The 25,791-nt window shown below is 43.1% G+C and overlaps 1 protein-coding gene across 3 annotated transcripts; it reads right to left on the reverse strand.

Moving 5' to 3' along the window:
- Positions 1 to 1,950: 1,950 nt before the first annotated feature.
- Positions 1,951 to 25,174, reverse strand: LOC114683850 (dehydrogenase/reductase SDR family member 7-like). 3 transcript variants are annotated; one of them, XM_028858206.1, is made up of 8 exons: positions 24,979 to 25,174; positions 18,258 to 18,413; positions 13,456 to 13,562; positions 12,567 to 12,806; positions 8,603 to 8,725; positions 7,417 to 7,632; positions 5,189 to 5,265; positions 1,951 to 2,275 (listed from the first exon to the last, which is right to left on the reverse strand). In XM_028858206.1, the coding sequence occupies exons 1-7, from the start codon at positions 25,157 to 25,159 to the stop codon at positions 5,224 to 5,226; spliced, it is 1,065 nt and encodes a 354-aa protein (XP_028714039.1). In that variant the 5' UTR covers positions 25,160 to 25,174; the 3' UTR covers positions 1,951 to 2,275; positions 5,189 to 5,223. The 3 variants fall into 3 exon arrangements, with proteins under 3 accessions (XP_028714039.1, XP_028714053.1, XP_028714049.1); XM_028858220.1 differs by lacking the exon at positions 12,567 to 12,806; XM_028858216.1 differs by lacking the exon at positions 5,189 to 5,265.
- Positions 25,175 to 25,791: the final 617 nt, after the last annotated feature.

Raw genomic sequence — 25,791 nt, forward strand, 5'->3', positions numbered from 1 at the left:
ACCTTACTTATCTTAAATTTTTTCCTACACTATATTACTACCCTATACCTTATACTTATTTTTCACAGATAGAAACTGAGAAAGGGATAGAAGATAGAAAATTTTGACACAAGAGAATTTCGCTGCAGCATCGGACATCCTTCCAGTCTGCTTTCCTTTTCTCTCGAGGATAAAACCCCTGCCTCTCAATTTTTTGCCAAAAACTCTGTAATAAAACTATTATTTTCCTTTATCTTTAGTCCCTATTACTTTGTCTTTAGTCCCTGTTCATTTGTCTTTAGTCTCCCCTTTTTTTAGTCCCCCCCTTTTTTTAGTCCCTTTTTTCTTTAGTCCCTGTTCAGGCGCCATTCTGTGGGGTGTTTACCCACCACCCCCACATTTTCCCAGAGTTTTCTTGAGTGTGAGTAGCAGGAAATATTATATAGAAGGATTTATTGCAGAGATAAACAGATAAAAAATAAAGGATAGCCTCGAGAGGGCCAGGAACCTTTTCCAACGGGGGCCCCGACTGTCTCTGGTCCAGGGTTTTTACAGAGACGCCAAGGGGTGGAGCAAAAGACCTCCTCCCCCAGCACAGCCAAGTGCAGACCATCTCAGACACCTGCACTCAGGCCCGTGGTCCTGATCATCCTCTATTTGGACCTGCTGGGTAAAGCCACCGGGAACCCAAGAACGGGCTCCCACATGCAATGTGGCCACAGCAGAGCAGGATTGCTATATTGAGGGGAGACCATCCCTCACCACAACCCAACTCCAGGTATAGCCTGACTCCCCAAGCAGTCAGGATACATTTCCCTCCAGAGCTGGGCTGTCCCATTGCAGCTCCAGCCGCCAGAGCTGTTCCAGCAGCTCCAGGTATCACCTGACTTCCCTGAGCAGTCAGGATACCTTTCCCCAAGAGCTGCAACACTTGCTTACACTGCCTGCATCTTCCAGAATTTTTGTTTTTACTTATCTCAGACCCTTTCCCCTGAAAACCTTGAGTATTACTTCCAGACCATATACTCATTCTTAGGAGTGATGTCACTTGTGCTGTACAACAGCCTAAGTGACTTCTATGTTATCTTAGGGCGTTATGCTAACCTCAGTCAAGTTCCCTAGACCCTAAATTGTGGGCACAGTCTCTGAGTCAACAGTACCCATTCTTGGGAAAGAAGTCAGATGGACTTTGTAAGGAATCTCAATGTAAACATGTCTTAAATTGTTGTGCACTTGGAACTGAGTTAATTGGTGCCTACATACTTTTTTCCAAAATTGTGCTGTGTTTAAATATGGCTAACGTAAAACGATCTGGGCCAGACTCTAGAAGTCCTGGTCCAGCACTGGTTACAATAAAATTGGGCCGAACTGAGTTTCAGTCTTACCTCATCCTGACTGTTTTCCCCTGCCTGCTGCAAAGCCAGCAAGGGAATCACCACAGGAACTAATGTAAAAAACAAAAACCAAAAAAACAGCCAAACACGGTACATGCTTGTAATCCCAGCACCAGGGAACTGGAGACAGTTGGACCCCTAAGGCTTCTGGCCAGCCAGCCTAGCCTAGTCAATAGCTCCAGGCCAAGGAGAGTTCCTGTCTCGAAAACCAAAGTGGGAGCTGGAGAGATGGCTCAGTGGTTTGGATCACTGGCTGCTCTTCCAGAGGACCTGGGTTCAATTCCAGCACCCACAAGTTAGCTCAAAGCTGTCTGTAACTCCAGTTCCAGGGGATCTGGCACCCTTCTCCACCCTGCTTGGGCATCAGGCATACACATGATGCACAGACACCCATATACATAAAATAAAGTAATTTTTAAAAAATGAAAAGGCAACAGAAACAGAAAGGTGAATAGTGCTTGAAGAATGACAACTGAGATTGACCTCAGGCCTACAAGCATAAACAGACACATACACACACATGTTAATTAATTGTTATGTTCTTCAATTTTGTCATATACATCATTTTTTTTCAATCTTCATCGTGATATTTTACTTTTTATTTATTACATGTTGAAGAAGTTAGGTCAAAAATCAAAATGAAGCACACAAAAGAGGATGCCAAAAATCCCAGCATTCAGGAGGCTGAGGCTGGAGTATCTGACTTAGAGGCCAGCCTGGGCTACCTGGCCAAACTTCTTTTGAAGGATAACAAGCATAAAATTATACTTCAGTCCTCCGTCAGTCTTCGGTGCATGAGAGCATTGTATTTATGTTCCCAGCTTCCTTTCTGGTGGTTTGGAAATGGTTAGGGCTCCCGTCAATCATCCTTTGTCTCCCAGGCTTCAAGAGGGGTCTGTAATCTGTAAAATATTAACGGTAAGACGACTAAGTCCCTCCCTATTCACCCAGTGTTTGAAATGTAGTCCTGCTCTGTTGATCTACATCATTAATATTCCCTGTTAAGAATACTTAACCTGGGGCTGGAGAGATGAGAGATGGCTCAGCAGATAAGATCACTGGCCACTCTGGCTGCTCTTACAAGGGACCTAGGTTCAATTCCCAGCACCCACATGGAAAGTTCACAACTGTCGGTAACTCCAGTTCCAGGGAATGTGGCATCCTCACACAGACATACATGCAGGCTAAAAAATTTTTAAAAACAACAAGAATATTTAAAACCCTGCTCAAATGCTTACACTGGATTTTTAAAATCACATTCAAAACTGTGGATTGGCACACAAATATCACCCCTGGGCTTAGCGTCACTATAATCTGTATGTGGCATAAATACCATTGGTTAGTGTCTACACATAGCATTTCAAGCATTCTCTTTTCTTATTGTTCTGGTTTGTACATCACATCCATGCTGACTGCCCTTCTAACTATATGCAATGATTTTGAGTCTTTAGAATTGGAATATTTAAAAAAAAAAAAAATAAGTCTACCTGAACAAGGACATCACCTGTATACAATGGTGATGTAGAAAAGGAAAATTAGAGGGTCCTACCCTTAAACAAAGAATTATAGCCACTAAGGGAAAGGCAGTCTTCCTCCAGGGAGGAGTCCCCTAATTGGTTATCCAATACCAAATGGTCAGCCCTGAAATCATGTGCACGCCACACTGAACAGACTCAGCAGAATATACCTATATATTTATGTATATATACATGCGATAATAACAATTTTATATGTAAATGTACTTAACAATAATAAAGAAGAGGAGGCAAGGAGTTTGAGAGGGACAAAGGGGACTGAAGGAGAGAAGTTGAAAGAAGGAAATGTAAGCCGGGCAGTGGTGGCGCACGCCTTTAATCCCAGCACTCGGGAGGCAGAGCCAGGCGGATCTCTGTGAGTTCGAGGCCAGCCTGGACTACCAAGTGAGTTCCAGGAGAGGCGCAAAGCTACACAGAGAAACCCTGTCTCGAAAAACCAAAAAAAAAAAAAAAAAAGAAGGAAATGTAATCATATTTTAATGTTTCAAATGTAAATAAAAATAATAAAACATATATAAGTTTTTCATATATTATGTAAAGAGCAAAACAAAAAATTTTGATCATGTGCCCATGATGTGACTTTATTTTGGGGCAATAACGCCATTTGCCTCCCCCAAAAATATGCACCAAGAAAGGCTAAAATTTAATAATTATGCAAAATAAAAATTCTTGTGACTATTGTTCTTTGGTGCTGGGTTAAAATGAGGCATCATACCCAGGAAATAATCCTAAGAAATGAGAAAATGTCCAGTGTGTCATAAAAAGCAGTGATGAAGGATAAGAAACATTTATTCAATACATTTATTGATGATGATGTTGGCACAGAATATATTTGTCTCATTGACCACTTGGGAAAATTGACTTTTTAAAAACAAAATTTGTTCTTAGGGGACAGGTTTTATAATCTGAGATTTTTGTCTTTTTTCTTCTGTTTAAAACTGTCTGTGGTGTATGCCTTTGATCTTAGCACTCTAGAGGCAGAGGCAGAAGCAGGAAGATCACTGTGAGTTGGAGGCCAGTCTGGTCTATATAGTAAGTTCCAGGCTAGCCAGGGTTGCATAGTGAGACCCTGTCTAAAAAAATAAAAAAGAAAAGAAAAAGAACCACTATGTCAAATCATTCTATTACAGTACTATTTAATATGTGCATGGTAATGCTATACATAAAATAAGTGCTTTTAATTTATTACAAAAAAAAAAAAGAGGCCGGGCAGTGGTGGCACACGCCTTTAATCCCAGCACTCAGGAGGCAGAACCAGGCAGATCTCTGTGAGTTCGAGGCCAGCCTGGTCTACAGAGTGAGATCCAGGACAGGCACCAAAACTACACAGAGACACCCTGTCTCGAAAAACAAAACAAAACGAAAAAGAGTTGATCTGGGGAAGAAAAGACTATATCCTTTGAAATCACTAAAGGAAATCCAAAGCAAAGTGTTCTATGTGATGTTTATGTTTTATTATTAGCTAGATTGTTGTAGAATATTATTTTAAGGTATGTTACATTTGTTGATGCTGTGGAACACTTGTTTAGTGATGTAAAGATATGTCGTATTAATTCAATGTTGCATTTGTTTAACTCTGTGAAGCTGTGTTACTGTGCCTGTCTAAAACACCTGATTGGTCTAATAAAGAGCTGAATAGCCAGTAGCTGGGCAAGAGAAGAAATAGGCCAGGATGGCATGCGGAGAGAAAAACAGGGAGGAGATATGTGGGAAGAAAAGATAGAGGAGCAAGGGAAGGAGGAGGGCTCAGGGGGCCAGCCACCCAGCTACACAGCCAGCCATAAAGGAAGAAGCAAAGAAGGGTATACAGAAATAGAGAAAGGTAAAAGCCCAGAGCTAAAAGATAGATGGGATCATTTAAGAAAAGCTGGCTAGAAATAAACCAAGCTAAGGCTGGGCATTTATAAGTAAGAAAAAGTCTCCGTGTGTGTGTGTGTGTGTGTGTGTGTGTGTGTGTCTGAGAGCTGGGTGGCTGGCCCCCCCAAAAGCAAAGAGCCAAGAACCAAAGAGACACAAGTAAAAAGTAAGCAACTACAACAGATGCTCTGAATAGCCTTGAGGAGCTATTCAGCACCTTGCTGAAAGACTGTGCACCTGAAAGTACCATGCTTGGCCCCTCTCTCCCTCCGATGGGCAGTCTTTTCAATCTCTTCCTTCTCTGCCTTATCACAAAGCACTGAAAATATTAACTGGTGTCAAGATTGTGTGAGGTAACGTTCAGCACCCCAATCATACATTAGTCCATCCCTGTGGTTGTAGGAAAATTAGTTTTCATCTCACCAATTTGATGGCTAAAAGTGCAAGATTAGGCAGCCTCATTCACTCAGCTTCTTGTGACGATTGTCTTCTAGGTCTTCCTGTAGAAAATTGGAAAAGAAGCCAGGCATGTTGGGTAGCCATGCTGTATGACAACTCACTCTCCCTAGAACTGCCAGAGTCCCGTGGAAAACAAGAAAACATTAATCCCTTCCAAGGGCGATGCCGCCATGGCCTCGTATCAGACGGTGCCTCTTAAAGGAAGTTCAGCTTGGGAACAAAGCTTTGGAGGATAAACCCTATCTAAAGCGTATCAGGGTACATACCGAAAGGAACTGAAACCAGGATAGTGAAGCAATGTGGCACCCCCATCTTCTTGTGACCGTTGATAAGAGTCAGAACAGAGAAACAACCTAAGCCTCTGCCCTTGCTACTCCCAAACTCAGCTTGAAATGGAGACTAAAAGAAGCCCGGACAACATGCCAGGCTGTGCTTAGAAAGTGCCTCTGCCCCTCTCTTCTTACTTAATGCCCATCACAACCCTGTGACTTGTTACCGCCATCTACTACCCATTGTCAGAGGGGTGACCTGCCTAAGGTCATGGGTAAATAGGCCTTAGACCCAGTGTTTGAACCCAAACATCCCAGCACTGGCCCCAGCTCTGACCCAGGGCTTCTCTGTCCCTGAGCTCCAGGCCACTTCCTAAACCATCCTCCTCATTGAAAACACAGGTAGCTTCCCGTGAAGTCCGCCATTAGAACCATCTCACATCACCAAGACCCAACACGACTCAGGACATTTCAACCTCTACATTTTAGGACACCGTGTAAATGCTTTATAATGTTAATATCTTTAAGCATTCTGTTAACGTTTTCTCTTGGCTCTCTCTCTCACCTGATTCATTTTTACTACAACATAGAAAGACAGAAGTAATGAGCTGTTTAAAAAAATAGAGAATATTGCTTAATGACTGGCAGGTAACACACCCCGTAAGGTATGGCCCTCTTTGATAGTGCTGTTTACTTATCTGATTTGTTGTTGTTTGCCTGTTGGATTGCTTTGCTTTGTTTTGATTGTTTGTTTTAAACAGAGTTTCTTCATTAGGTAGACCTGGCTATCCCAGAACTCACAACTCACTATGAAGAACAGGCTAGCTCATGCAGACCAGGCTGGCTTCAAATTCACAGAGATCCCTCCGCTTCTGCCTCTGCCTCCCAAATGTTGGAATTAAAGGGGTGTGCCACCATACCCACCTATGTAGTAGCTGAGGTTTTTTTTAATGGTTTGTAACAAGTGCTGGAGAGAGAGTTTAACAGTTAAGAGCGGTTGCTGCTCTTCTAGAGGACCTGAGTTTGAATCTGAGCAGGAGGCTCACGGCCATTCCCAGGGGTTCTGATACTCTCTTCTGGCCACCACATACATGTAACAAATACATACACATACAAATATACAAGCATAAATAAAAAATAAATCTTAAAAAATGTTTGTAACAAGGTCTACAGAAGAAACAATGAAAACGACCTGCGACCATAACCCCTCTTGTGTGTAACTGTAATTAGAGAATTTAAGCTTAACCCATTACACTTGCTGTGATGTGTAGCCATGAAACCCTTCTTTTTCTTTTCTTTTTAAGAAACAGTTAATATTCCCCTCTCAGTGTTCTAGGAATGATGTGGAAAGAAGGACAAATCAGCCTTGGTCCCTACAAATCTGGGGTGTGCAGAGTGCTTTGGAGCCGAGACAAAAGAAATGACTGCACAGTGTGTGTGTGTGTGTGTGTGTGTGTGTGTGTGTGTGTGTGTGTGTGTAGTTGTCTTAGTGCAGTGGGTTGTTTTGAAAGTGGAAAACTCGGGGCTGAGGGCACCTGCCCCGGAGAAGTAGTAGGGAGGAGAAGGCATCTCTTGAAGAAAGTGACTCCTGAGCTAAGATGGGGAAGCTGGGGAGGAGCTGATGGGAGGGAACAGAGAAGGAAGTTTCCTGAAACTTACTCTCTCAAGCAGTAAGTATAGAAGAAAACATGGCAGCCTTTGCTTGCCATGCAGAACCTTCTGGAGCACTTAGACCACAGGCAATTTATGGGAAACCATCAGCTATGTGTGGTGATAGAATACTTCTTACATGTTTTTGGTATTTGTATTGTGAGCTTGGTCTGGAAGCCAGCAAAAACCATTCTAAAGTCTTTGAAGACTTTGTGTTTTCATACAAGATGAATACATACTGCTAGAAAAAAAAAAAAAAAGCAAGTCACTTACCATATCCACACTATAGCCTTCAACAATTTTCTTCCATGTCTTCCTTGAAAATATCCAGTCCCGGATTGGCACATACTGCCACACATATGTCATAAACAAGGCAGGCTGCTTAGCCATCCAGACTTCCTTCAAGTCATTGGCCATGGAGATTAGTATCAGCCGGGCACAGCGGCTCGTTGCCATCTTGGAAACATCGTCCGCTTTAATCCCTAAAATCTAAAAATTGAAAATAAAATGGATGCTGTAGCTAGAGTTTTTCTGGTCCTGCCTGGCCCACAGTCAGGACAAATCTCTCTCACCCGCCAGTCCCGCAGCAGCTCAGACCCAAGCAAGTAAACACACAGAGACTTATATTGCTTACAGATTGTATGGCCATGGCAGGCTTCTTGCTAACTGTTCTTATATCTTATATTAATCCATTTCCATCAATCTATACCTTGCCACGTGGCTCGTGGCTTACCGGCATCTTCACATGCTGCTTGTCATGGCAGCGGCTGGCAGTGTCTCCCTGACTCAGCTTTTCACTTCCCAGAATTCTCCTCTCTCCTTGTCCCGCCTATACTTCCTGCCTGGCCACTGGCCAATCAGTGTTTTATTTATACAGAACGATATCCACAGCAGATGCTGAAGATTTATCCATCTCTTTTACAGAAATGTTATGTTAAGAAGGAGCCAAAGGCTGGGCGCCAGTGAGGCCCACTCAACGTGGGCCTGCACCTGTTCCAAGTCTCTCCAGGTGTTAGTGGGAGTCACAAACCTCCATGGTACTCTACTGTCCCTCAGAGCAATCATGTACGGACTGGATGAGATCGTTCTGGCTAATTGAATAGTCAAAGTTCCTCATTTTCTTTACTACCATGGCTAATGATGGTTATCACCTCAAAAAGCATATGAAAAGCCACCCCCCCAATCTGTGGTGAGAGGAAAGAAGGTAAAGGGGATTTTATTCCCGACTACAAGGTTATTGCACAGCATGTGGACAGGCCAGCCAACTTGGAACTGATACTGTATCTCAGTAGCTTTATAAAACCTGGAAGCCAAACATTGCCAGCTAAATTTAGCATGTCTCATGACAATCTAAGTTATGCAGCTAATTCATAAGTCCTTCTAGCAGAGACCCTGACCTAAATGACTCAACACTGTGGGATAAATAGTAAAACATTCCAACCATTTGCCAACCATTTACCTTGGTAACATCTGAAGTTAAAGAATTCTCGAAAATATTCGAATGCACAGGTCCTGGGTAAATGGTAGACACTGTTATACCTGGATAGTTGAAAAGTTCAGTTTGGAGGGTATTGAAAAACCCCTAGCAGGCAAGAAAAGAAAAGGGAAATTAAACATAGATACAGGTCTCATTTCATAGCCTCATGATTTGAGGGACTATATTCTAAAATGCTTGAATAAAGGACAGATAGTATACACACAGGCCATGGACCGTGAACAGCCAAAGCCGATACTCTCAGATCTTGTCCAATCCCAGGGTTTCAAAGGATGCTAGCTTTTGACATCAGAGCTTCTACAGCAGACAAGCATTAAGCAGGAACTAGACTTTTCTCTGAAGATCCCCATATACCCTCCTCATAACAATCTTCATTTCCCCTCTCCAAAAATGTGTATGTTTGACAGAGCATCCCTGGGAGGAGCAGAGGGGCATCTCTTTATTCCCTGGTTAGATTTTAAAAGACAAGGTTTAAAAAAAAGCTGGGGCAAAAGGCAAAAAACAGGAATAGAATCTTACAATAACTACCATAGATAAATCCAGTTTTCGATTTATATTACCATTTTAACTGTTGAATTAATTTTCATGAAGTAGATTTTGACTGATGGCTAGTGCATAGCCAGTCATGATTATAATGTGATTGCCTTCTGACTGACTTTTTTAAAAGGCTAGACCAGGAGTGAACCCACTAATCTTATTTTGCTGTATGGACATAGTATCAAATTGCCCTCTAAATTGATATCTCTAGGAGCTGGAGAGACAGTTCAGTGGTGAAGAGCACTATCTGCTCTTTCAGAGGATCCTGGTTGGATTCCCAGTACCCATGTGGTACCTCACAACCATCTGTAACTCCAGTCCAAAGGATCTGACATCCTCTTTTGGCCTCTGCAAGCACCGGGCACACACCTGGTCCCTAGACATATATTCAGGCAAAACACACCAATATACATTTTGCGGGTTTTTTAATTTTTTTTTTTTTATTTTTAAATACAGGGTTTCATTGTGTGGTCTTGGCTGTCCTGGATCTCACTCTGTAGACCAGGCTGGCCTCAAACTCACAGAGATCCACCTGCCACCTGAGTGCTGAGATTAAAGGCAAGTGCCACCACCTCCCAGCCCAATGCATATTTTGTCTATATATCCATAGATTGGTACAGCTCTAAGACCTCATCAGAGAAGCTTCTTGTAAATAACAAATTGGACTCAGTGAGTTATTTTAGAAAGAAAGGAAGGAAGGAAGGAAGGGAGGGAGGGAGGGAGGGAGGGAGAGGGGGAGAGAGAGAGAGAGAGAGAGAGAGAGAGAGAGAGAGAGAGAGAGAAGAAAGAAAGAAAGAAAGAAGGAAAGAAAGAAAGAAAGAAAGAAAGAAAGAAAGAAAGAAAGAAAGAAAGAAAGAAAGAAAAAGAAATTGGGGAGTATGGGAATGATCTTGGAGGAATCACGGGGAGGAACGGGGACTGCATATGATGAGAATACATTTGTCTGCATGCATGAAATTCTTTTTTAAAAACTTGATAAAAAATATTATATGCAAAAAAAAAAAAAAAGAATAGCTAGCTAGACCTTCCAGACTTAAAGATACTGGAGACTGTAAACCAACTATGAATAAACAGAGATCTGTTTCTCCTCATCTGTTTCTAAAGTAGGAACAATTATTCCCAGACCGAATTGTTTTAACACTAGGCCAGCTAATGAAACGATTAAATTGTTTACTCAAGGTGTTTGAGAAAGCAGGTTCTAGAAAATACAAGCAGCAGTTGTGGGGTTGGAGAACTTATTGTGATCTTCAGAGAGACTGAGCCCTGGCTTATAGATTCCCATTGAATTGATAAGTCTTCAGCGTTGGTGACTTTTAACTGTTGCGATGTTGATGGATTCCAAGCGTGGTCTATGTGACCTTCTGCAGATGGCCTTGGAATTTCAGGGCCAGCTTCCTTGTGGTTAGGCATGTTTCCAGAAGCAGAGCAGAAAAGGGTTTCAAGTGGTTTCTGTAGTGCATTTGTTTTCTAAAGATAGTTTGCAAGTGTCTGCTTTTCACGGCAAAAGGGAAGGAGGTTTTAGCCAAATCAAGGAGGAGTACAAAGGTGTGTGTCATTCTTAACAACTGAACATCAACATCCAGCCCATTCTATTGCTCTTTATCGAAGGGGCATCCATATCTGATTCAGTAACATTAAAAGGTTTGAGGGCCGTAAATGCGACATCCTCCCCCGACCAGGGATGGGGAAGGCTTCTGCGCTCAGAGACTGATGACCCAGAGATGGACCAAAACAAAATACCTGTGAGGGTATGGACCCCCCCCCCCATACCTTTAGCCTCTGCTGGTCTGTAGCAAAAGAAAGCGCCACCAATCAGCCAGCCCAGGAGCACTGAACCCTCTCGGTGTGTAAAACCATATCAGGGATGGTGTATACGCTCCAGTGATAAATTCATTCTAAAACTTCCTGGGAACTGAGAAGGAAAACGTGCTTTTTACAAGCCCGCTGACCTCCGTGTTCACCCGCCAAACCACTGCAGCAACTAACAAAGTCTTCGCCACATTTTCAAAAACTGGACTTATAATTGTGTGTGTGTGTGTGTGTGTGTGTGTGTGTGTGTGTGTGTGTGTGTGTGCTCGCGTGCGCGTCTCCACATGCATGTGGAGGTCAGAAGGCAGCTTTGGGTAGTTGGTTCTCTCCTCTACCTTGAGCACTGAGGAATTAAACTCAGGTGACCCAAGCAAACCTGCAGGGCAAGTGATTTTATCAGCTACACTGTCTCACAGGCCTGTCAACTGAGCACATTTTGCCAGCTGATTAAATCCAATTAAAACAGAGCCTTGGGAACAGGTGAGGTAGCTCTTCTGTTTTGTTTGTTTGTTTTTACAAAAGGTATTCTACATGTCTTATAAGGCTGGGTCTCAACAGACGGGATATACACTCCCCCACACCCCACACCTGCCTGCCTAAAGTGTGCCTAACTCTATGGGAGGTTGCCTGGCAGCCCTTTACTGAATCTGAGAGCATCCCAGCCGCAGCCCTTCATCACTAGGCACTTGCCTGCACTGTGTGGCAGAGAAGAGTCCTGTTGGAACACACCTTCAATTTCTATGGAGCTCTGGTGACCTGAACCATTCCATCATACAATTCCAATGGTAAAATATTCCACTGACACTTACTTTCTAGTCATGTGTGTTGGCCTATGCCTACAATCCCAGCATTTGGGAGCTGAAGGCAGAAGGACCAGGAGTTCAAGGCCAACCTTGGATACATTGAGAATTTGAGGCTAACATGCAGAATGAGATCCTGACTTAATTCAGAAAAAAAAAAAAAAAGCAGGGGGAGAAGGGTTAACTTTTAATGGGATAAATTAAATTTTATGTTTTCTTAATCACTGGCCTTATCATGTCTTTAGTTTTACTATTAAGCCAATGTAAAAATCATCCCATTCTGATATTTATTACTCTAAAGATAAAACAGGTCAGTCTTTTCTCCTACTCTTTGCCTTGATCAGATTTTTCTTCTTTCCACGAAACCAGAATGAATAGAGTCCATGTTTCCCTAGGGGGGATATGTAGCCCAAGATCAATCATTCGGTGATCATACAGACAGAATGAGACCAGATAAGAGAGGATTGACTCACAGTTTGCTGTGAAAAATGCAGTAGAAAAAGAGGTCAGGCAATATACAATATATGCCTGCTCCAGCAGAAATAATCTTTCTCCCCAGAATTCATCTCAGAGTGCAGCATCATGCAGGCACACAATAAAAATCCGTTGAATAAGTAAGAAGCATGTGCAGCTCAAATATTTTTGGTCATTTACTGGTGCTGTCCTCTCAAAGGTCTTCTCTTTCTGTGGCCCCTTAGCGCCCCAGACCTGACCCAATGATGGACAATTCCCTCATGTACATCGTAGTCAATACTAACAGAGCTGGGTTCAAGCAGCCTTACCCGAAGGGCGTGTTTGCTAGCAGAGTACGCACTGCAAAGTGGTAAAGGTCCAATCCCCACAAGGCTATTTATGGTCACGATCTTTCCTTGCTTTCTCTTCATCATGTGAGGTAGAACACACTTGGTCAACGACACCGTCCCTAAGTAGTTGACCTCTATTAGCATCTTGAAGACATCCAGGTTGGTATCTACAGCAAAGCAACAATGCCCTATTCCACCATTGTTGACCAGAACGTCAATCTAGTTCAATAAAATCAGAAAGAGGACTTTTTAGCGATGGTCTACAAATGGACTGATGAAATTCCTAGAGAGAGTAGTTATGTTGTTAATTTGAGCTTTCCCTAGAGCAGTGTTACACTTCTAAAGTCAACAATAAAAAGATAAAATCAAGCCAGGTGTAGTGACTCAAGCCTTACACCCCAGCACTTGGGAGGCAGAGGCAGACAGAGCTCTGTGAGTTCAAGGCCAGCCTGGTCTACATGGCGTGTTCCAGGACAGTCAGAGCCATATAGTGAGACCCTGTCTTGAAACAAAACAAAACACAGCAAACAATAAAAGGAGATAAAATCAACACAATTCACCTATTTACCTACTAATTAATATTTCACAAAATATAGCAAAATTCATAAATATCAAAGTTGTGGTGGATTTTTAGCTCTTTTTGCCTTCAATAGGAATTGAGAGTTTAAAAGGCAAGAAAAATACTAATGACCTAGGTCCAAGACCCAGAGATCAAAAAGTCCAAGTGACAGCCCTGTCCCACTAATGCATCCCCTGTGCCTGGATCTCTTTGAATGAGACACCACAGACAAGAATCTCTTTGACAGTTTTCACCAAGCTGGGAAAAGTGATATAACGCATACTCTATCGGCAAAAAACTGCTACTTACTCTACCAAACTCCTGGAGAACAGCTTTCACAGCCGCACCATGGGAACTTCTGTCAGCCAGGTCAAGGGCCAAAACCAGTATATCTTTGTCTTTTAAATTGCCATTCTCTAAATGAAGACACATCAACACTTTAGTGAGAAAGTCGTGCTACAATTCGGTCAAGCTCTTTCCTGCTCTCCAAGTCTATCCCGGAACCTTCCCAAAGGGATGAATGGATCTCGTGAAATTTGGGAAAGAACTCTGGCAAAATAAAGATTATCCTACAGGAAAAAACAAAACAAAACAAAACAAAACAAAAACCAGAAAAGAAAAAACACCACAGTGCATTTAGAAGTATAGAGAGTTATGTTTGTTTTGAAACACTCTCACAAAGTAGCATTGCTAGTCTTCTGTTTCCTTTGGCCTGGCAGCTGAACCCAGAACTTCATCCCAGCCAAGAAGCACATTACAACAGTACTCAGTCCCCACCCCTCAACATTTAGTTGCTCTTTCGCACAGTTCCAAAGTCAGTGAGTTACATTTAGATTAGGTCGAAGTTCAGAGCCCCTTTGCTGAATTATATATGACAGCCAGACACTAAGAAGTGCATTTTGTTACGTTGCAGAATTAGAGATTGAACCTATGGCCTCACTCATGCTAAGCAGGTGTTCTACCACGGAACCCTCTCCCAAGCCTTTAAGGAAGTGATTAATGAAGCGTGGAGACTAGACTGCCTGAACAGATGCCAGTCTGTGTTCTGTTCCCTTCCTTGAGCCCCACACAAGCCAGGAGACAAGTCCTGTATATAAAGTCACTCACTCCAAAGGGAACTGACTGGGGAGTCTATGTAGCATGGGACCAGCTGCCTGTTCAGAGGTTGCAAAGCTTTAAGCAGCCATCCGATGTTCCTGGTATGAAAAGAGAAGCTCCCACAAGGAAGAAAGCTCTGCTAGACATCTGCCACGTGACTTGTGGTTAGCACCAGTCTACTTGGTAGAGAAATAAGAGGCTCCAACTTCAAGACTCTGTTCCTTCCCTGCACCTAGCGGACTACACTTTAGAGGCCCAAGGAAAGAGATACCCCATACTCCATCTCTCTTAGGGTTTCCATGCTGTTAAGAGACACCATGACCAAGGCAACTGTTATAAAGGAAAACATTTAATTGGGTGGCTTCCAGTTTAAGGTCCAGTCCATTATTATTATGGTAGGACACGGCAGTGTGAGACAGACATGGTGCTGGAGGAGTAGCTGACAGTTCTATAACTTACACAGGCAGCAGGAAGTGGTCTGTCTCATTGGGTGTGGCTTGAGCACATAGGAGACCTCAAAGCCCACCTCCACAGTGACCACTCCCTTCAACAAGGCCACACCTACTCCAAGACCACACCCACTCCAACAAGGCCACACCCACTCCAACAAGGCCACACCCACTCCAACAAGGCCACACCCACTCCAACAAGGCCACACCTAATAGTGCCACTCCCTTTGCGACCATTTTCTTCCAAACCACCACACCATCTTTCACCCTTATGTATTTGCGTCTTTTCTTTTTTCTTTTCACTATACATTTAGTATTTTTGATATTTTCTTTTCTTCTTTTTTTTGAAGAGTAGGGTATCTGTCTTTTTAGTCATTTTTATTTTATGTGCATTGGTGTTGGCCTACATTTATGTCTGTATGAAGGTGTCAACTCACTTTGAGATGGATTACAGACAATTGTGAGCTGCCATGTGGTTGCTGGGAACTGAACCTGGATCCTCTGGAAAAGCAGCCACTTCTCTTAACTTCTGAGCTATCTCTCCAACCCCAATATTTCACTTTTATAAAAATGAGCATTGTGGTTTTTCTTTGGATTCCCCTTCTTACATTTACCTAATTCTATCATTTATGTACTCTTTTAAGATTATACCATCCTATATAAGGTCAGCAACAGAAAAGCAAAAGACATCAGCGAGAGTGAGAAGTTCAGACAAAAACCAAGAGATAAATGTCAAAAATGAATGTCAGCTAAGCCAAGAAAAAGCATGTTGCAGAACGCACTCCCAGTAGACGGAACACACTCCCAGTAGACCAGATCAAGTGGAAGAAAGAACTGGAGGGGTAAAAGTAAAGGTGGAGGCAGCGCCACATTCAAACATAAATTTTAAAAAATACGAAACACAACTGCAACATTCAAAACGTGAGCTCAAACCTAAGAATTTGTGGGGGAGAGGAAAGATCTGAGACAAAAATGAATGCTATAGAAAATCTATTCAATGAACTAGAGAGACTCTCCAAATCTAGGGAAGAGATGGGCATTCAAGACCAAGAGTCCTTAGAACCCCAAGAAGACATGAGCAGAGAAAAACTGCCCCCTTGACACATTATAGTTGAGATGCAAAAACTACAAAATGAAGAAAAGACATTAAAAGCCGTGAGGGGAAATTTTCTACTTACTTACAGGGGTAAACACAGGAGGATAACATTGGTCCTCTCAGCCGAGTCCCTAGACATCAGAAGCATGGATGCTTAGCATCCTGAAAGTAATAATTAGCAGTGAAGATTGCCATACCCAGAAATGGCATTTTCATGGCAAAATAAAGGCCTCTTAGGATAGACATAAATTAAATCAATTCCTGAGTACCATTCCCTCATTGCAAAAGAAGCTTGAAGGAATCCTATACACAGAGGACAAAAAAAAGATAATCTCAATCAGTGAGAGCAACACAGTATACTTCCTGGGAAGAACAGATGAACTAAAAAAGAACTAAAAAAGAATCAGTCACATCCAGCTCAGTAGACCAGCAAATAACTAAGGCAAACAAAGGGGAAAGACAATTGAGACAACTAGGAAAACAAATGACCAGATTTCAAGAACTAATGAAGACAACCTCTCAATAATGACCCTTAATCACTCTAAAAAGATGCATATCACCTTACTGGATTAAAAAACAAGATCCAACCATTTTTTATAAGAAACATACAAACTGTCAAAGACAGACAGAGAGAGAGAGAGAGAGAGAGAGAGAGAGAGAGAGAGAGAGGAAAATAATGTGACCTAAAATCAAACATTAGTTATATGTATGTGGTGTTTTGAATAAAAAATGGTCCCCATAGGCCCATAGAGAGTGGCACTATTAGGAGGTGTGGCCTTGTTGGAGGAGGTGTGTCACTAGGGGATGGGCTTGAGGTCTCAGAAGCTCAAGCCAGTTCACTCCCTACTGCCTGTGAATCATACTGTAGAACTCTCAGCTACCTCTCCAGCACCATGTCTGCATGCATGCTGCCATGCTTCCTTCCATGATGGCAGTAGACAAAACCTCTGAAACTGTAAGCCAGTCCCAACTGAATGCTTCCTCTTACAGGAGCTGTTGTGGTCATGGTGCCTCTTCCCAGCATAGAACACTGACTAAGACAACGTGTAACTGATAAAGGATCCTTGAACCAAAATTAGAGTAAGAAGAAGATTACTGTAATCTAAAAGGGATGATACATCACAAGGATAGAGCAGTGTACATATCTATGAACTGAATAATGGGGTATGTCATCTTATATAACAGGACATAAAAGGGAAGCTAGGTCCAAATAAAATAATAGTGGGTGACTTTAATACCCCACTGTTAACAGGAAGATCATTCAGACCAAAAAAAAGACAAGAAAGAAACTGCATTGAAACCTCAGATAAAACTGATGTGCTTCTGCAGGCCCTTCCACCTACTAGCTGTGGAATATGCATTCTTATTAGCTGCCCATCATACTTCCTCTAAATGCAGATAACATTTTAGACTACTAAAACTGATATTAAAAACTCAGAGGACCTTGTATTTTAACAGAACATAATGAAATAAAACTAGAAATAAGGAACAGATATAAAGGTGTGTGTGTGTGCGTGTGCGTGTGCGTGTGTGTGTGTGTGTGTGTGTGTGTGTGTGTGTGTGCGCGTGCGTGCGTGCGTGCGTGCGTGCGTATGTGACATGAAAGCAGATGTAAAACTGTCTAGGGGCAGAATGTGAACTAACGGGAAAGTGGAGGAGGAGGAAGGAACATTCAATACAGTTGTATGAAACCTTTCAAACATGTAAAACATTTTTTAAAGGCAACAAAAAGGCTGTACCTCCTGATTCACCAGATAAGCCAGCTAAGAACAGCCAAACTATTTCCTTTGTCCCACCTTAGCAGGAAGTACACGGTAAGGCAGATCATCGCAAGAACCAGCACGGTAAGGCAGATCATCGCAAGAACCAGCACTAGCCACGGGTGCCAGGGCCTTTGAAAGCAGGATCGTGCGAGAAGTATGTGGCCTCCTTGAACAGTGACAGGACAACAAACTCTCATTGCTGGGTAGTTAGCTCAGCCAGGAAAGTCAACAATGAAAAGAAAAAGAAGTCATCCGAAAATATATTCTGGGGAAAAGTTCAAAATTATTTCAATTTAGGAACAAGATGTTCTGTAGGTAACAATAAGCCTCCTTTCTAGTCAAACACGGTTACATTAAAATTCAAAGACAGCAAAAATTGTATGGCTGCCCCTTGAACTGTATTCCAATGGTCACTGTCTTCCCCCTTGAGCAGGTTTTAAGTCATTTGATCATTAACCAGCATTGAGAGAAGTGGGGAGAATCTGCATAAAAATGAGGGTAGAAAGACGGCAGAAAAGAAGAAAACGCCAGGCAAGTGCAGCTGCTTAAGAGGTAGCAGAAGTGGAGGCCGGACTGTGCATGCGCCCGCTCTGGAGGCGGCGCGGGCTGCGCAGGACAGTCCCACCTCCCCTCACTTCCCGAAGCTGCACTTGAATTTGGATTCTCAGTTCTAGGGCGCACGGCTGTTGTCGGGAATTGACTCACCCAGGCACCTTCTCTTCACCCGCTCCAGTTCCTGCACCCTTCTGGCTGACAGCACCAGAGAGACGCCCAGTTTAGACAACTGGAAAGCCAGCTCCTCGCCAATGCCACTGGATGCTCCAGTCACCCACACCACCATGCCACAAGTCAGCACCTGTTCTGTGGAGGAAGAAGGAGAGAGAGTTCCAGGAACATGCGTGGGATAGTGATACTCATACATCAAAGAGAAGCAAAACATAAACTAGCTGGGTGGCGGTGGTGGTGCACACTTTTTTTTCTTTCTTTCTTTTTGTTTTTTGTTTTGTTTTGAGACAGGGTATCTCTGTGTAGTTTTGGTGTCTGTCCTGGATCTGGCTTTGCAGGCCGCCTGCCTCTGCCTCCTGAGTACCGAGGTTAAAGGCATGCACCACCACTGTTCGGCTGGTGGTGCACACTTTTAACCTCAGCACCTGAGAGGCAGAAGCAGATGGATCTCTGTGAGTTCGAGGCCAGCCTGGTCTACATAGTGAGTTCCAGAAAAGCCAGGGATATGTAGAGGAAACCTGTCTCAAAAAATAAAAACAAACAAAAAAATGAATAAAGAAACTTTAAACCATGTCATTAAATATGACAACCTATTATGCAGAACTTAAAATTTCAAATCTCCTACAATTTCTTAAAAAGCACAAATATGTTTCCTACCCATCCAATATTTTATATATTTCAAGATTTTTGGTAAGTTTTTCAGACTTTATTCTAACCAATAGTTTCATTTGACTAAGATTCTATTTCTCAGTATATATTTGATAAAATTAAAGCTGCTAAGTAGAAACTAATTGCCTGGACTCAATTGTCTTACCCTTTTAACGAGAGATTCAGATTACATAATTGGGTTCCATCCAGTTTTCAGTTCTGTTATTCCAAATTTTTGTGGTGGAGTTATTGGTAAGGATCTGGATTTACCAAATTCTAGTCAATGGTATGATATAATCATCCTGCACTTAGAAGTAGTATTTTCTTCTTTTGCTAATCATATCTGATATCTTTCAGGCAATATCGTATTATAAACAAGTCTCCAATGTACATGCTGTCATCTTAGGAGGATGTAGTAGTTCATACAAGATGTATTGTAGAAGGCAGAAATGTGATTCATGTTTCCCAAGCCTTTCTGTCCCTAGAAAGACTGCCAAAATGATACAGTAGCCACACAAAAGGCAGGGGTTGGTGTTGGGGAACAGGAAACTTCCTGCTAAAACTTGGTGTCCTTCTGAAACTTCGACCACAGTTGTAGTGATATGTAAGTAAAGCCTTTATGTCCACCTTTAAGTGAAATGCACAGTAGAGACTTTGTGTTGGGCTTTTAAAGAAATGTTTCAGTGAAGCCTTTGCTATGTTTGGGTTAATCAGTAGAGTCTGAGAAACTGTTTTGAGACTGTTTAAACCTTGAAGAATTTTCTCACTGGAGAGTGTGCACTTGGTGCTACTTGAGAACTTGTGGGTGCACTGACCTGGGTCCTAAGACACTCCTGGCAGACCTGGAGTTCTTACTTTGGATTATGGCTTGCCTTGTAGCTGGAAGTTTTCTCCGGTCCTGCCCGGCCCCCCACAATCCAGACAAATAAGTCTCACCCATGGTCCCGCAGCTGCTCAGACCCAAGTAAACACACAGAGGCATATATTACTTACAAACTGTATGGCCTAGGCAGGCCTCTTGTCAGCTAGTTCTTAGTTCTTAAATTAACCCATTTCTATTCATCTATGTTTTGCCACGTGTTCCGAGGCTTGCCAGTCTGATGGAATGTTGTTCCTTGGGCAGCAGGCTGGCGTTCCTCCTGCCTCCACCTTTCTCTTTCCTGTCTCTCCCCCTGGATTTCCAGCCTGTCTCTAAGCTGCCTTGCCATAGGCCAATGCAGCTTTATTTCTCAACCAGAGCAACACATATTCACAGCCTACAGAAAGACATTCCACAGCATTGCCTTAATTTTATGTGATTGTCTGCTCTCACGGGCAGCAAGAGCAAGGTGACTTTGGAAGTTGGAACCTTTCCCAGCCCCTATTAACTTTGTATATATAGTAATAAAGTAACTGGAGCGAGCTAGCTGGGTGCCAGTTTTTTCCAAGAAGGCTGTACCCCTCTGCTCCATCAGAAAATGAAGGCTCAGCGTGTTGGTGAGCCTCTCTCTCTACGGCGGCACCTGCGATGCAACATCCAAACAATACACAGTGGTGTGCAGTGCTTGTCTTTAAAAAAGTCAGCGTTGTGGGGGCACTAGTTGTGCCTCAGCCAGTAGAATTCTCTTCTAGCCTGTCCTAGGCCCTGGTGTCAATGCCCAGCACCATATAAAATGGTTGTGGTGGCACACACCTACAATCCCAGCACTCCAGGTGAAGTCAGGAACATCAGGAAATCAATGCTCACCTTCCTTAGATACATAAAACCCCAGCTTAAAAAAACAAACAAACAAACAAACAAACAAACAACAAACCTATCCACATGGCTCAGGGACCATCAAGGAAGAGAAGACAAAGATGGTAGGAAACAGAGGTCTCAGAAGACCTGAACAGAAGCTGTCTTCTATGTGTAACAGGACCTGTGCACTCAGGAACTCACAGTATCGGAGGTAGACTGCACAAGACCTGGACAACAAGATCAATCAACATTAGAGCATGGAAGGGGTTCATGTGCCTCCATCCTGGGGTGCTAGTGTGGTGATATTTTATTTGTGCAGAAATGTGATATTTTATTTGTATGTTAGTTAATAAAGTTTGTCTGGAGATCAGAGTCATAGAGCCATAAACAGAAGTCAGGCGATGGTAGCACACACCCTTAATCCGATCACATAGCAGGTAGAGTCTCTGTGTGGTCAAGGACACAGCCAAGCGTGGTGACATGTGCCTTTAATCCTAGTACCAACCATAGAGACCTGGAGGTTTGTACAGACAGGCAGTAACGAGGAAGTGATGTAGCTGGGCTTAGAACCAATGAGAAGGCAGAACAGGAAGGCAATAAAAGCGCAGGTTAGAAAGGAAGAAGCTCTCTTGCTGGGGAAGCTACAGCGCGGTAGTAAGCTAAGGCTAGTTGTGGCTATTCGCTATTTCTCTGATCTCTTCAGCTACTACCCCTGTATTTGGCTCTGTGTTTCTTATTTAATAAGATTGTTTAGAAATTCGTCTACATGCTAGTGACAGCTGATGGCTTCTGGGGAAGGGTCAGTCAGTGTTCTTTAAAGATATGGCCCCATGGAAGGTCAAACAGGTATAAGTGAGTGGCTCCATGCCCATAAATATATGAGAAGCACAGATTTTTGGCTTCAGTGGGTTGGGGCAGGGCTGGGAGGAGAGAGAACAAACAAAAGAAGGCAAAGAGAAAAATAACATCAAGTTGGGGAAGGGTGGGGTGGATCTGGGAGAAGCTAGGGGATGGAAGATGGATATGATAAAAATACATCATGTGCATGGAATTCTTAAAAAATTAATAAAAGTATTTTTAAACCAAGTGGGATTTGACCCAAACCAGCAAACAAAATATCACATGTATTTCGATTTTAATTTGGGTTTAGAGGTGTTGAAATCTGGGATCTAGTGTGCTGTTTCAAACTGACTCATCAAAGGAGTTTTAATAAATTCTGTCTTGTGAACAGAACATCTCCGGAGCCTGCTCAAGGCTCAACTTTCAGCTCCATGGCAGAGGACAGAAGTTTGCATGTCCTGAATGTATGCTGAGGGTCTCCAGTTCTCACAACTGCAGAGCAAATAATAAACCATCCCTCACAGGACTGTTGGTGAAATAAATTAAAGCTGCAAAACTCTCAGAGCATTAAGTTGGCACTGAAGAAATGCCAACCGTATTTATCATTGAAAACAAATCTTCAATTTTACCAGTGAGATTCATGCTTGGGGATGCAGAAACTCTTTCCAGAAGGTTTCAAAAGAAGCAGAAATGAAGTTTGCCACTAGACAGGGCATACTGAGAGGTAGGAAGGCTAGGGCGGGAGAGTGTTGGGCTTTTTATCCTTTTGCATTCTAGAATTTTGTATTTTACTTTCTAGAGAAAGGGAGTTTTTTTCCCCTTTTAAAATCTTCATAAACCATGTCCATATCCCAGTCTATGATGCTTTAGGAATCTGTGTCTATTTCTGTGTTCTTTGTATTATTTTCCTCAACCCTCATCCCACCCTGGGTTTACGAAACATTTTTCCCTACAACTGCCTCCATGAAATTTTAATTCTACAAATGCATGATATATTCACCTATATTCTGTATATAGAACTATGCTTTCATATATATATGCGTGTGTATACATATATATATATAAAGGAAATTTGATGAAACTTACTCTGCTGTTAATGTAGGTTTGTGAATGACTAATTTTTAAGATTGAATTAAATTTTAAAGGCCATTAACATTTTATGAGTTATTTATGTTTCTAAATGACTCCTGACACTATATCTCATTAAACTAATGTCTTGTAATTCATTTTTCCCGATCTTGTAACCGTTAGTCAACAATTTTTCTTTTGATGGGTTGAATGACTTTTGTAGAATTACATAATTTTAAAAAAATGATTTTGTTTCCTTCTCTAAGTCCAAGTTTACACAAAACCATCCAACATGAAACACCCACGAGCCTTTGGTTAATCAAAGCAACTGATCGAGAGAAGGTTCTATTATCAAATAAGAAAGTGGTGTCAGCCCTTTTCACTTGACAGAGAAAGTTCACCCAGCACAGCCGCCTGTGCCCCTAAGTTTTTCATGTCCCATAGAACATGAAGCAAGACACAGACCAAAAGAATCCCCACTCAGCCGGGCGGTGGTGACGCATGCCTTTAATCCCAGCACTCCGGAGGCAGAGCCAGGCGGATCTCTGTGAGTTCGAGGCCAGCCTGGGCTACCAAGTGAGCTCCAGGAAAGGCGCAAAGCTACACAGAGAAACCCTGTCTCGGAAAAAAAAAAAAAAAAAAAGAATCCCCACTAGTGCGCAAAAATCATGTTACTTCAGAAAAAGCGCCTGGGTCCTTAACCACACAGAGACTCTACCTGCTATGTGATCGGATTAAGGGTGTGTGCTACCATCGCCTGACTTCTGTTTATGGCTCTATGACTCTGATCTCCAGACAAACTTTATTAACTAACATACAAATAAAATATCACATTTCTGCACAAATAAAATATCACCACACTAGCACCCCAGGATGGAGGCACATGAACCCCTTCCATGCTCTAATGTTGATTGATCTTGTTGTCCAGGTCTTGTGCAGTCTACCTCCGATACTGTGAGTTCCTGAGTGCACAGGTCCTGTTACACATAGAAGACAACTTCTGTTCAGGTCTTCTGAGACCTCTGTTTCCTACCATCTTTGTCTTCTCTTCCTTGATGGTCCCTGAGCCATGTGGATAGGTTGGTTGGTTGGTTGGTTGGTTTGTTTGTTTGTTTTTTTAAGCTGGGGTTTTATGTAGCTCAGCTTAACCTCAAAAACTCCTTTGATGAGCCAGTTTGAAACAGCACACTAGATCCCAGATTTCAACACCTCTAAACCCAAATTAAAAATCGAAATACATGTGATATTTTGTTTGCTGATTTGGGTCAAATCCCACTTGGTTTAAAAATACTTTTATTAATTTTTTAAGAGTTCCATGCACATGATGTATTTTTATCATATCCATCTTCCATCCCCTAGCTTCTCCCAGATCCACCCCACCCTTCCCCAACTTGATGTGCACTTAAACTGGCTGACAAGTCTGAACAAGTTATGCCCCCCAAAAATGAAACATCCAGTGGTAAGATTTTGGCCTGTAGGAGTGAGTTTGGCAGGAAGGCAAGAAGGCAAAAACATCTCATCAGTCCTGTCCTGCCCTCCCCCAGGCCCTCCCAGCCAGTTTTCACCCACTTAGCGTAGATAACATTGTCATCTGAGCTACCACTTCCAAACAAATGTCACAGCATGCTCTGGGTACTGTCATAAGAGACTAGGAAAATTCGGCTGAATTCTTAGGATCCGAAGTCTACCCGTGGGCATGCCATGTCATTCAAGGGGATGTGATCCCCCTGTTTGCCAAGCAGCTTCTAGAGTTGTGCTGAACCACCGGGGGGCTGGGAAACGCTGAGCCCACTGCCTACAGAGCACACAGTATGTGTTTAGCCACACCATATAGGTGTTTAACCCACAGGTATATAGTCCCATGGAACATGAAGCAAGACACAGACCAATCCCCACTAGTGCGCAAAAATCATGTTACTTCAGAAAAAGCGCCTGGGTCCTTTACGTTGAGCTTCTAGGCTCATAAGCAGCCAAAGGGTGGGTTGTCTAAGATTCCACTTAAAAACTTCGCCGAGTGAGAAGCCGAAGGCAAATACTTTTGGAATGAAGAGACCCTGAGCCTTTCCAATGAAGCACCTTAGCTTGGCAGTGTTCGCTGTTCCCCACAGTGTCTGATATTGCTTTGGATCTCTGGAATTCCGGTTAGGCAAGGTCTTAAGGATGTTCTCTTTAGGGAGCAGTTTGGCTGGCAACCTCTAGAGAGGTTTCCCAGCCTAGAAGGCGAAAACTTTCCATCTTTAGATCAAGACAAGCTATAAGAACGCCAAATTGCCCCCTTTGCTCTTCCTCCCTGACTCCCAACCCTGGGCAAAGCTCAGGCTGGCATCACTGAGACTTCAACAAACAGAGGTGGCCCCGGGAGGACCCGGAACCCAGCCGAGATCAGGACTCCCCCCTTTGAAGCTGGAGATCATAGAAGGTCCTCACCTGGACGCCGACCCAGCCACGCAGCCCACAGCAGCATCAGGTCAGTATCGGTGCGCAAGAAGCTCAGCAGCCACAAGGCTGGCAGCAGGGCGCACAACGCCCACAGCCAGAACTCCCCACTCATCGCAGCGATTGGAAGGCAGCTCTGGGGACCGCTGGCTCTGGCCGCGTCTAAATACATGGCCTGAGCTCTGGCTCCGCCCCGAGGGCAGGCGGATGGGAGGGGTGAGTGTCCCTGGCCTGCCAGGTGCACACTACCGGCTCCGTCCTGGACTGCACCGCCTAGGGATCTAAGAAGGAGGGATGCTGGCTCCAAGCAAGCACAGACACTGACAGGATGTCTAAGGAAATGTTGCAATGAGGGCAAAAACACGTGGACCACTTAAGGACTTAAGGATACTGCCCCTGGCTCAGTGATGAAGAGTTGTCAATAAGCAGGAAGAAATCGCTTTAAGAGTTGTTTTGCGGGTGAATTCTTCTCAAGGCTTTGTCTGTACTTTGGTAGAAGACAAATATCCAAGCTTTAGAGGCCCAGAGCTCGCCGCTCTTCTCATGCCCCTGCCCCTGCAGGAGATGGCACCCAGGGTTCTGCCAGGGCTGGGTAGGTGCCCCAGCACTCCCAGCAGCCTCCATCCCGCCAGAGACTTTTTCTTAACTAGATGGACTGAGCAAAACCTACATTACTCGCGGAAATGGGTGCATTGCTAGTAGACTTTTTTTTTTTTCTATCTTCAGGATCTTTGAAAAAAATATGATGTGTCTTCTAAATATGATAGGGACATTACACTCATGAACTCACTGCAGCTCTGATTA

The sequence above is a fragment of the Peromyscus leucopus genome, chromosome 14 (genome assembly GCF_004664715.2).
Source record: "Peromyscus leucopus breed LL Stock chromosome 14, UCI_PerLeu_2.1, whole genome shotgun sequence".
NCBI lineage: Eukaryota > Metazoa > Chordata > Mammalia > Rodentia > Cricetidae > Peromyscus > Peromyscus leucopus.